General features: G+C 39.6%; 1 protein-coding gene across 1 annotated transcript; it reads left to right on the forward strand.

The window, feature by feature from the left end:
• Positions 1-19: 19 nt before the first annotated feature.
• ccdc25 (coiled-coil domain containing 25) lies at positions 20-5,105 on the forward strand. The gene is made up of 8 exons (XM_035774881.2): positions 20-192; positions 575-622; positions 734-773; positions 2,490-2,617; positions 2,736-2,839; positions 3,960-4,162; positions 4,270-4,315; positions 4,454-5,105. The coding sequence occupies exons 1-8, from the start codon at positions 168-170 to the stop codon at positions 4,481-4,483; spliced, it is 624 nt and encodes a 207-aa protein (XP_035630774.1). The 5' UTR covers positions 20-167; the 3' UTR covers positions 4,484-5,105.
• The last annotated feature ends 7,279 nt before the right edge of the window (positions 5,106-12,384 follow it).

Here is a 12,384-nt window from a genome sequence, read left to right on the forward strand (position 1 = left end):
TGACCGCCGCCAACTTCCGGGTCAACTTTCCATTGTGAAATTGACTGTCAGCACAGTTATCATCTCGTTATGAGGCACATTTAGTTATTTGGAAAGCGTGTATGTGTACAGTACTCCATTCCTATTTTGTTTCTAAAGTTTAAAACAGTTTCTTCGATTAATGCAAGATGGTGTTTTACTTCACAAGTGCCGGTGAGTAAGTGAGCTTTTCTTTAGCTGGCTATCCCGCCCATAGTTAGCACTGAACTAGCTAGCCTAGAGAATATTCTTGAATCATTGTGTTAGATAGCTACGTTTGATTTCTAGCTAGAAAGCTTTCTTGACAAATATAATCATGGGTTGTCATTCGTCATGGATGTTTGTTGACATATTCAGGTCAGCAGATGAAGCTAGGCATTTAATTCGGAATAATCATATGGAGTGGATGATGGCAGAGTTATTGTCCTGTTCTGAGAATGGACAGGAATGTGTAGCTAGGCAAATTATCATATTATTCGTGTTTTATTAGCCCCAAAGCCTTGTTGATATAGCTAACTAAAACTAACATTTGCTTTTTTTATTTTTTATTGTACAGTTGTTACACCTCCCTACACTATCTACATGGGGAAAGACAAATATGAAAGTAGGTAGCTGGTCATTTTAAAGTGTTGTTTTCTAACAAACCATGATTCATGTTGTCAGCGGCATTAAAGATGCCTACTCAGCTAACTGTCTGCTTCTTTCTCACAATTAGATGAAGATCTCATCAAATATGGATGGCCTGAAGACATTTGGTGAGAAACTCATATATCTCTCTCTGCCTATAACTGAAACCATGAGCCTCTTATTGGGATTTGACTATTGAGTCTGAACATTTGTCTGATACATTACTCTATGCAGTGTTGAAAAATATCCACATGGTGGCACCTAGAGCTAAGCAAAGGTACAGTATATATCAGCTAATAGGGCTGTGGTAGTATGTACAGTACCAGTGAAACGTTTGGACCCATCTACTCATTCTATTAAAAAAAAAATATATATATATAAATAAAACCTATTTTCTACATTGTAGAAGAATAGTGAAGACAGAAACTATGAAATAACACACATGGAATCATGTAGTAACCAAAAAAGTAGCCACCCTTTCCCTTGATGACTGCTTTGCACACTCTTGGCATTCTCTCAACCAGCTTCACCTGGAATGCTTTTCCATCCAAAAGTCTTGAAGGAGTTCCCACATGCTGAGCACTTGTTGGCTGCTTTCCTTCACGCTGCGGTCCAACTCATCCCAAACAATCTCAATTGGGTTGAGGTCGGGTGATTGTGGAGGCCAGGTCATCTGATGCAGCACTCCAACACTCTCCTATTTGGTCAAATAGCCCTTACACAGCCTGGAGGTGTGTTGGGTCATTTTCCATTCTGCTCCAGAATGCTGTGGTAGCCATGCTGGTTAAGTGTGCCTTGAATTCTAAATAAATCATTGACAGTTTCACCAGCAAAGCACCACCTCCTCCTCCATGCTCCACGTGGAGATCTTCCATTCACCTAATCTGCTTCTCACAAAGACACGGCAGTTGGAACCAAAAATCTCAAATTTGGACTCATCAGACCAAAATACAAGTTTCCACAGGTCTAATGTCCATTGCTCGTTTTTTGGCTCAAGCCAGTCTCTTCTTATTATTCGTGTCCTTTAGTAGTGGTTTCTTGGCATCAATTTGACCACGAAGGCCTGATTCACACAGTCCCCTCTGAACAGTTGATGTTGAGATGTGCTGTTATTTGAACTCTGTGAAGCATTTATTTGGGCTGCAATTACTGAGGCTGGTAACTCGAATGAACGTATCCTCTGCAGCAGAGGTAACTTTGGGTCTTCCTTTCCTGTGGCGGTCCTCATGAGAGCCAGTTTCATCATAGCGCTTGATGGTTTTTGCAACTGCACTTGAAGAAACCGTATTGACTAACCTTCATGTCTTAAAGTAACGATGTACCGTCGTTTCTCTTTGCTTATTTGAGCAGTTCTTGCCATGATATGGACTTGGTCTTTTACCAAATAGGGCTATCTTCTGTATACCTCCCCTACCTTGTCACAACACAACTGATTGGCTCAGACGCATTAAGAAGGAAATAAATTCCACAAATTAACATTCAACAATGCACACTTGTTAATTCAAATGCATTCCAGATGACTACCTCATGAAGCTGGTTAAGAGAATGCCAAGAGTGTGCAAAGCTGTCATCAAGGCAAAGGGTGGCTACTTTAAAGAATTTCAAATTGAACAATTCTTTTGATTTGTTTCACACGTTTATGGTTACTTCATGATTCCATATGTGTTATTTCATAGTTTTGATGTCTTCACTATTATTCTAAAATGTAGAAAAAATTTTTAAAAATAAAGAAACTCTTGAATGAGTAGGTGTGTCCAAACTTTTGACTGGTACTGTATGGCATTTATTATTTTAGTATGTGTGCCTTAAGGCTGTTATAATAATTCTATCATGTGGATAAACAGGTTTCATGTGGATAAACTCTCCTCTGCCCATGTGTACCTGCGAATGCCTAAGGGACTGACAATAGAGGATATTCCCAAGGAAGTCTTGATTGACTGTGCACAGCTTGTGAAAAACAACAGCATCCAAGGTAATACATTGAGTTTCCTGGTGAGTTTGATACAAATAACAGAGTAGTTAATACAATATCACAAGCATTTCCAGGAAACTTGGTGATAGCCTTTTAACTCTTAATTACTCCTTAACAGGTTGTAAAATGAACAACATCAATGTTGTCTACACACCATGGGCTAACCTAAAGAAAACAGGAGACATGGATGTAGGCCAAATAGGTTTCCATCGACACAAGGAGGTCAGTGATCTTTCTGGCATAATGAATCTGTGTTTCTTTCAGATCTGTCACTTTTATATGTGTCTCATCTTGTATTGTTCATATGTTCTTTGTTTCTATAGGTTGTTATCAATAAAATATCACAATAAGGTGCAGAGCGTTGGATTTGCCTGCTGGGTTGCAAGGAGACCCCCAGCTCTGCTAACACCATTGATAACTGCGTGTCGTTTTCAAGGGATTGTTAAATAAATGTGAACTATTTGGTTTTAATATCATCCCCTCTTGAAGAGCATTGTCAGACCTACAAATGTCCAATTATTCCACATTTAGCTCTGTCATCAGAGTTATACAGCAAGTAACTGCATGTTTTCATGATCAGTAAACATCAATTGATCATGTAATTTCAGATACCTGAGGGTAGACTCACGATATCTCTCAATATTGTCCTCCATTAATTGGAACTATACCTGACAGGTATGTGTGGTTTAGGTTAATTTGTGTGCTCTGCCTGTCAAGCAGCAGGACACATACAAATTCTTCTCTTCAACATTGTTTTAAAGAGGGTTAAATCACAATTGCTGCTGACAGACGTGATTGGCTACATCGATTGATGGACCATGTCAAATTGTCTAGCTAGCTAATAACAGATCACATCAATATGGCGAGTTAACAAGCTAACTTTCAGTGGTGATGACAGAAGTCCGACTGTGAACTTTACCAGGACGAGGATTTGCCGATGTCAAGCTCTTTCCAAAAGCCTAATCTCTGATGAAGCAAGCTAAATGACACATGTTGTAGCTAGCTACATGCCAAATGGATAGACTACCCTCGCATATCTAAAAATATATTGTCAATTTATGTTTACTGATCATGAAAGGGATGCAGTTACATGCTGTATACGTCTAATTATAAAGCTAAATGTGGAATAATTGGACATGTGTAGTTCTGACTATGCTCTTCAAGAGGTGATGACATTAAAACCAAATGGTTATAACATTTATTTAACAATCCTTTGAAAACGGCATGTAGTTGTCAATGGTTTTAGCAGACCAGCCAAATCCAACACTCTGCACCGTATTGTGAGGTTTCGGTCATTTCTATAAAACGATCATTGAGACCTGTTTTGTCAACTGTTTTGTAGGTGAAGGTCGTGGCAGTAGAGAAAAAGGTCAATGAGATAGTGAACAGGGTGGAGAAAACAAAGGACGAGCGATACCCTGATCTAGCAGCAGAGAAAGAGTCTCGAGACAGGGAGGAGAGAAACGAGAAGAAGGCCCAGATACAAGATCTGAAAAAGAAAGAGAAAGATGACATAAAAAAGAAAAGAGAGCTGGAGGAGCTCAAGTAAGTTATCTCCCTAGCTACATCATCTATGTTCGACTGGCATCCCAAAACATCACGTGTCACTTCTGTGAATGATATGAACTTACACTGTAATTGTTCCTAAACAGAAGTTATTCTTCGCTGATGACGAGTGACAATATGACAACAAATGAGGTGAGTTGATTAACAAAATCCAAACAGAGTTATAATCTGTTTCTTTCAGAAATAGACTGGCCTGTTAATCGTTTATATGACTGTTGTTGCAATACGACCATTCAGTATGTCAGAAACGGATAATGGAGTCTTTTTCAGGATGGAAATGATTCGGATGACTTCATGTAAAAAGAGAATCTGGGACATCGGAGAAACACCATCCCCTGAAATGTAACATTGTTGGATTGCACTGTTATACACACTGTTATACCGGACAGTGCTTTGACATTGTGTGTATAGATCGATAAACTTGCTACTGTATTTTTGAAACAGTACTCGTGCCAATTATGCACAATTTCAGGACCATAGTGAACTGCTTGTTTTCCCTACGCTTCTTGAATTTCAAAGGAAAAATTCAAACATCATTGGTATCTTGTACTTTTACATCCTCTGCTTGACTGACGAGGGTAACGGCAATTCCAGATTCCTCAGACATGTGCTGTCAAGGATTTAGTCTTGGGACTGCTATTCCTTACACGCTCTGATCTAATTCAGTATTGGTGCATGTTGACCTAATGATATGATCTCCTGACCAGTATGTCTAGCTATGGGTGAAATGAATATGTACTTTACATCTATTATAATTTACCTGGCCGATGGTGCAGACTTTGTCCTGTCCAGAGACTAGAGTCTAGTAAATGTGTCCCCATGAGGCCATGCAAAGTACGTTTTTTTATCTTGAATGTTTCTTTGTAATAGCCGAAAGAGCGCTGACGTTATTAATAAAATTCCCCATGTTTATCCATGCAAAGTTCCGTTTTTGTTTTAAATTGAACTGCCCAGAAGGTAGAGTAATTGCCCAGGTCATTATTTAGAAAACATGTTGAAATAGCTTTGCTAATGAAGAGTGAGACATTTGAATGGTTTGAGCTACTTGGTCCTTTATTAGTCATATGGGTACCATTCTCTCCCCTACCTATTCCAAGTGCTTTTCGTCAGGGTAACGGATCAGGTTTCTCTTTCCTGGGTCATGATCAGAGCTAGGATTTAACATGCTGGATTTCCAGTATAAAGCGCGACATCTCTTCATTTCTCAATGCTGTGTATGTATGAAAAGAAAGCAGCTGTGGCTGACCTCTGGTCCACATCACACAGACTGAAACGCGTGGAGCAGGTTAAGGTATGAGGAGCGCGTCCAAATTAATTCTCCAAGAAGACTTACATTTCATTTCACATCTGCATAAACATTTTCACTCCAAACGACTGAAAAGCAGAAGAAAAGGCCTTTGTTTCACTCTGCATGTGATTTGCTTCCCACTACATGAATAAAAGTGGGTTATTCTCAGTGATAGGATGGCATACAGTTGAAGTCGGAAGTTTACATACACTTTTAGGCTGGAGTCATTAAAACTCGTTTTTCAACCACTCTACAAATTTCTTGTTAACAAACTATAGTTTTGGCAAGTCGGTTAGGACATCTACTTTGTGCATGACACAATTCTTCCAACAATTGTTTACAGACAGATTATTTCACTTATAATTCAATGTATCACATTTCCAGTGGGTCAGAAGATTACATACAATAAATTGACTGCCTTTAACAGCTTGGAAAATTCCAGAAAATTATGTCATGGCTTTAGAAGCTTCTGATAGGCTAATTGACATTATTTGAGTCAATTGGATGTATTTCAAGGCCTACCTTCAAACTTAGTGCCTCTTTGCTTGACATGGGAAAATCAAAAGAACTCAGAAAAATAATTGTAGACCACAAGTCTGGTTCATCCATGGGAGCAATTTCCAAACGCCTGACGGTACCACATTCACCTGTACAAACAATAGTACGCAAGTATAAACACCATGGGACCACGCAGCCATCATACCGCCCAGGAACGAGACACGTTCTGTCTCCTAGAGATGAACATACTTTGGTGCGAAAAGTGCAAATCAATCCCAGAACAACAGAAAAGGACCTTGTGAAGATGCTGGAGGAAACAAGTACAAAAGTATCGATATCCACAGTAAAACGAGTCCTATATCGACATAACCTGAAAGGCCGCTCAGCAAGGAAGAAGCCACTGCTCCAAAACCGGCAATAAAAAGCCATACTTTTTGGAGAAATGTCCTCTGGTCTGATGAAACAAAAATAGAATTGTTTGGCCATAATGATCATCGTTTTGTTTGGAGGAAAAAGGGGGAGGCTTGCAAGCCGAAGAACATCCCAACCGTAAAGCAAGGGGGTGGCAACATTATATTGTGGGGGTGCATTGCTGCAGGAGCGACTAGTGCACTTCACAGAATAGATGGCACCATGAGAAGGAAAATTATGTGGATACATTGAAACAACATCTCAAGACATCAGTCAGGAAGTTAAAACTTGGTCGCAAATGGATCTTCCAAATGGACAATGACCCCAAGCATACTTCCAAAGTTCTGGTAAAATGGTTTATGGACAACAAAGTCAAGGTATTGGAGTGGCCATCACAAGCCCTGACATCAGTCCTATAGAACATTTGTGGGCAGAACTGAAAAAGCGTGTGCGAGCAAGGAGGCCTACAAACCTGATTCAGTTACACCAGCTCTGTCAGGAGGAATGGGCCAAAATTCACCCAACTTATTGTGGGAAGCTTGTGGAAGGCTACCCGAAATGTTTTACCCAAGTTAACAATTTAAAGGCAATGCTACCAAATACTAATTGAATGTATGTAAACTTCTGACCCACTGGGAATGTGATGAAAGAAATAAAAGCTTAAATAAATTATTCTCACTAATATTATTCTGACATTTTCACATTAAAATAAAGTGGTGATCCTAACTGACCTAAGACAGGGAATTTTTTACTCTGATTAAATGTCAGGAATTGTGAAAAACTGAGTTTAAATGTATTTGGTCTGACTTCAACTGTATGTAACTACAGGGCCCTGTGTGTTCATCAATTAACTGTGAATATGCATATTTGTCACATGCAAGTATGATTTCAATCTGACTGGAATATTGCATACACCTTCAATCAATTTTTTAATGAAAGTTATTTCATGGTTGAGGCATTTATTTAAAACATTTTCAAGACATGATATTGAAGTTATAGCTGACCTAACAGTTGGATGTGTGTTTAAATTGCTCTTATCACAACAAATGGGAATGAAATCCAATTTTATTTGTCACATACACATGTTTAGCAGATGTTAATGCGAGTGTAGCGAAATGCTTGTGCTTCTAGTTCCGACCATGCAGTAATATCTAACAATTAATCTAACAATTTCACATAAAAAATATATGGATGAGCGATGGCCGAACGGCATAGGCAAGATGCAGTAGATGGTATAGAGTACAATATATACATATGAGATGAGTAATGTAGGGTATGTAAACATTAAATAAAGTGGCATTGTTTAAAGTGGCTAGTGATCAATTTATTACATCCAATTATTAAGGTGGCTAGAGCTTTCCTTTGAATCTGTCGTGTTTCAGTGCTGATTAGAAGTAGCCTGCATTGTATTGTTCTAAAGAGATGTACTTCTTGAGAGGTACCGCTGTGGCAGTTCAGTTGTTCCTTTGCAAGGGAGTCATTAAGAGTTCAGCCAGAATTTGTCATTCTTGTCTCGTTTTATTAGTCCTGTCGTATGAGTCAGTTCCAGAACTGAGAAGACGTCCCAGTTCTTTTTATAATGAGATCTACATAGATCATAGATTTACAGCTATGAGTGCAGAGTCAAGAACTTATGCTACACCCATTGTAACATTGAAAAATAGTTGCTGTTGCTTTATTTCACATTTTGAGATTCCATTTTCTTTAAGACCACTAGATGGCAGGTTATTGCTTTATTTCCGGATGTTCACATTTACTAAATATCACGCTAGAGTTGGTCACTCTGACATGGTAAATGGTATAATTTGTCATTGATTGATTTGATCTATAATCAAACTTGATGTCGACTACAGATTTGTTTCTTTCGAAGTGTTTCTTCAATATGATCTCACAGAGACAGAGCTATATGCCTATGTTTTCAGCGTCACTATTTTTACACCTTTGTCTTGTTTTGCCATAAGTTAGTATGTACATTTTTTTTAAATATATTTTTAAATACTTTTTTTTTTTTTTTTTTTGGGGGCTAATTAGCTGGTGTCAGGAGCCTGTATATTGTGGAAAATAAAACATTTTTTGGTGGGCTGTATGTAATTTGCTCAAAATAATAGTGTGGCAGTGACAATCTAAAATTAAAGCACTGAACCAGGACAAATACAGACAGGCGTCTACTAGGGATCATTTCCAGCTCTGTCACAATAGTTTAATTTCATATTTACAAGCGAATATCCTGCCAAAAAGCCATATGTTTCCCATAACTTTGAACTCGGTGCTCAATACCTTTGCTTCAGAAACCTGAAGGTAGCCCCGTTTACTCTCTTACAAAGCTTTTACAGCTCTGAATTGACTGTTTCTCCCACAGTAGATTTAAGAGGGTACATTTCAGAAGAGCTGGCCTACACAACATAGAGATGACACACGCAGTAATGGAAGCCTGAGAAAGGAGTTATTCTGCAGAGGAGGGCGTCAGCCATGCTGGCAGGACGTAAGGTCCTGTGGAAAGAATGACCTCTTAATGCTGCCACCTCTGATGGACCTCTTCTCTCCATGTGGAGAAGGCAGGTTTATGTGTTTATTGAAAATATGCAATCATCTCCTCCAGTAGCCCATGACCCTGCCAGAGCTTCAGCTTCATCCCAGCCCAATTCTCACAGAACCCAAGCACAGTGCAGCAGTGGGGTGGAGAGTGGAAATGACTAGAGAGAGCGTGGGAGCAAATTGTTGTTAATTTGCTTCGGTGCAGTACACTATTGAGCCAGATGCTTATGTGCTTTAAGGCTGAGATTTAGGGCTGGTGGTTTCTCGGACCCAGATTAACCCTGTTCATGGACAGAAATAGTATTTTCAATGGGGATTATCTTATTCTGGGTCCAGGAAACCATCCCATTCAGGGTGGTAGGTAGCCTAGTGGTTAAGAGTGTTGGGCCAGTAACCAAAAGATGGTTGGAATCCCAGAGACAGCTAGGTGGAAAAAAATCTGTTGTTCTGCCCTTGAGCAAGGCAGTTACGACTAGGTATCCCCCTTTCCCTGCAGTACAACATGTATCAGACATGCATACTGCTTTACCACAGTGGGGTACCACCTAGTCTAACGATGGTGCCCTCAACTTGTGGCCCATTGTAACTCCTACTCTAAACATTTCTGCTTTATGGATGTATTGTCATCTATAGCTAGGCAGTCCTGTAATTTCCTGTTTAGAGAGAGAGGAGGAAAGTTTCCCTAACTGTGGCTTCTTTCAGCTATGCTTTACCCCTGTGCTGGTTATAACATCTGCCTGTGGCTGACAGAGGCAGGGGGACCACACACCGCCACTTATGGAGGGTCTGGCTCTGGAGGGCAGACTGAGATGTACTGCCGACCCTCCGACCAACAGACCCACCTGCTCTGCTGTGGTCCCCGTGTCCAGCCTGACCAGCTGAAGCCTCCAACAAAAGCAAACAAGGCCGTAAAATGCAGAGTCGGGGTGCTGTCTTTGGAAAGGCCTCCTTCTGATGTAAGGAAATATGTCTTGCACATGGGGTTGATAGAGAGCACTCCCCTACAACAACATGGACTGTGCTTCTCTTTTTTATATATATATCATTTCTTTCTTTATTCAGATGAGACAAAATTAAACAAACAAGATACACACAGACATATGCAGCCTAACATCAACAAGACCATTCAACCATTCCCACCCATCGCATCCCCTCCAGAGGTAGGCAGACCTACAATTAATAGTCCGTTCATAATCTGGCCTAAAGTATTTTCTGAAACTGCCAATAGGTCTACTGAATGATGAAGGTGCATGCATCAGCAACACAATAAATAAATAAATGTAAGATGGGCATCAGATACATGTGGACCACCATCCTCTGCCCCAAGTAAATAAATAAATAATAATCACATATTCATTATTATACATTGGACAATATACACTACCGTTCAAAAGTTTGGGGTCACTTAGAAATGTCCTTGTTTTTTAAAGAAAAGATCCTTTTCTGTCCATTAAAATAACATAAAATTGATCAGAAATAGAGTGTAGACATGGCTAATGTTGTAAATGACTATTGTAGATGTAAACGGCACATTTTTAATGGAATATCTACATAGGTGTACAGAGGCCCATCATCATCAACCATCACTCCTGTGTTCCAATGGCACGTTGTGATAGCTAATCCAAGTGTATAATTTGAAAAGGCTAATTGATCATTAGAAAACTTTTAAAATTATGTTAGCACAGCTGAAAACTGTTGTTCTGATTAAAGAAGCAATAAAACTAGCCTTCTTTAGACTAGTTGAGTATCTGGAACATCAGCATTTGTGGGTTCGTTTACAGGCTCAAAATGTCCAGAAACAAAGAACTTCTTCTGAAACTCGTTGTATTTCTATGTGACCCCAAACTTTTGAAAGGTAGTGTATATACAATTAGTTAAGGGAGACAATTTCATTTATCGTCAGTTCATAATCTGTTACGGTTACACATTGATGGGAGGATGCCATTAATGCTATAGAAATATTGCCATATCTAAGAACATGATTAATGAGTTACTAGCTCCACCTGCTGATCACTGCAGGAACGAAGCCCATACTAGGTCATAGTCAGTGAGGGTCGATCCTGCTTCCAATGTCCCTTGTAGCTCACTTGGTAAGAGCACGGTGCTTGCAACTCCATGGTTGTGGGTTCTTATACCTATGGGGGACCAGTATGAAAATGTAGTTGCTCTGGGTAAGAGTGTTGACTAAAAATAACAATTTTTGCAGAAGTAAGGGCCAGCAAGATCCACCTCCTTGTGAGAGGAGAATGAACTCTGCCACTTAATGTAGAGTCCAACATTATACATGTATTAGAAACGCAAAAATCAGTCCCCACTACTTCACAAATAGCATAGATGATACTATTGCACCAGTCTGGAATAGAGGCACAGGACCATTAAATATGAGGGATTGATCCTGTGTCTCTCTTGCATCTCCAACAGTTATCATTCGGCAATATCTTGGTTTTACACAGCTTCTCTGGAGTCTAGTGCCACCTGTGAATCACTTTAGCTTGTATACATTTGTTACCCATTTCTTTATGGGGTTGTATTTTGTTCACTTTTGCCAATGGTTCAGCCATTTCATCTAGTAGGCAAGAATATCCTGTAAAGGAGGTCAAGCTATTGTTTTGTTTCAACAAAATCCTTTCAAATTGAGTTTTTAGTTGAACTAGTCAGAGGTTGACAAAGGTTTTTAGCCAGACAGCTCTGCAATTGTAGGCACTCACTGGGCAAAAACTGGTTGAATCAACGTTGTTTCCATGTAATTTCAACCCCCCAAAAATCAGTGATGACGTTGAATCAATGTGGAAAACTGATAGGATTCGCAAATCATCAACGTAAGAGCATTTCGTTTTTTTTCCCCACCGAACTTTTAATCTAAATCCAATGACATTGACTTTCGTTGACAACTCAACCAAATGTAAATCAAAACTAGACGTTGAACTGACCTCTGTGACCAGTGGGTATTTCCAAAACTGTGTCGTAGGCAACTCATATGTTACAGAATACAGACAGATTTTCAAAGTTATACATTGTGGGGCCGTCAGCTTCATCCAGACGCCCCAGTCTGCTGTTTTGCCCCCTATTACAATTGCTTTGTTTTTCCCGTTTTTGAGATCCCATTTTATTAAAAAAATACATTTATCACAGCCTCACGGGACATGGTTGGATGACCCTGTTGTCTAAGAGTTAGGGATTGAAATGCCCAGCACCAAGGTGATACTCCCTCCCACATCTCCTCTCCAAATAATACCAGTCAGTTTGCACAGCTCCATTCCATCCCGGTCTTCATACAGTTAGCTGTTTAACTGTCTGGGCCCAGTAGAACCATTTAAAGTTAGGGAGGCTAAAGCCACCTCTAGTGGGGTGTGCTTGTTGTTTTTTCAAGCCCAAAAATGATGGCCTCCCTTCCCCCCATATAAAATCCTATCTATTTCTTTAAAGTTTGATTCTGGGATTGGCATTGGTAAATGAGATAAGGTATAGT

This window comes from Oncorhynchus keta, chromosome 8 (genome assembly GCF_023373465.1).
Source record: "Oncorhynchus keta strain PuntledgeMale-10-30-2019 chromosome 8, Oket_V2, whole genome shotgun sequence".
Lineage (NCBI taxonomy): Eukaryota > Metazoa > Chordata > Actinopteri > Salmoniformes > Salmonidae > Oncorhynchus > Oncorhynchus keta.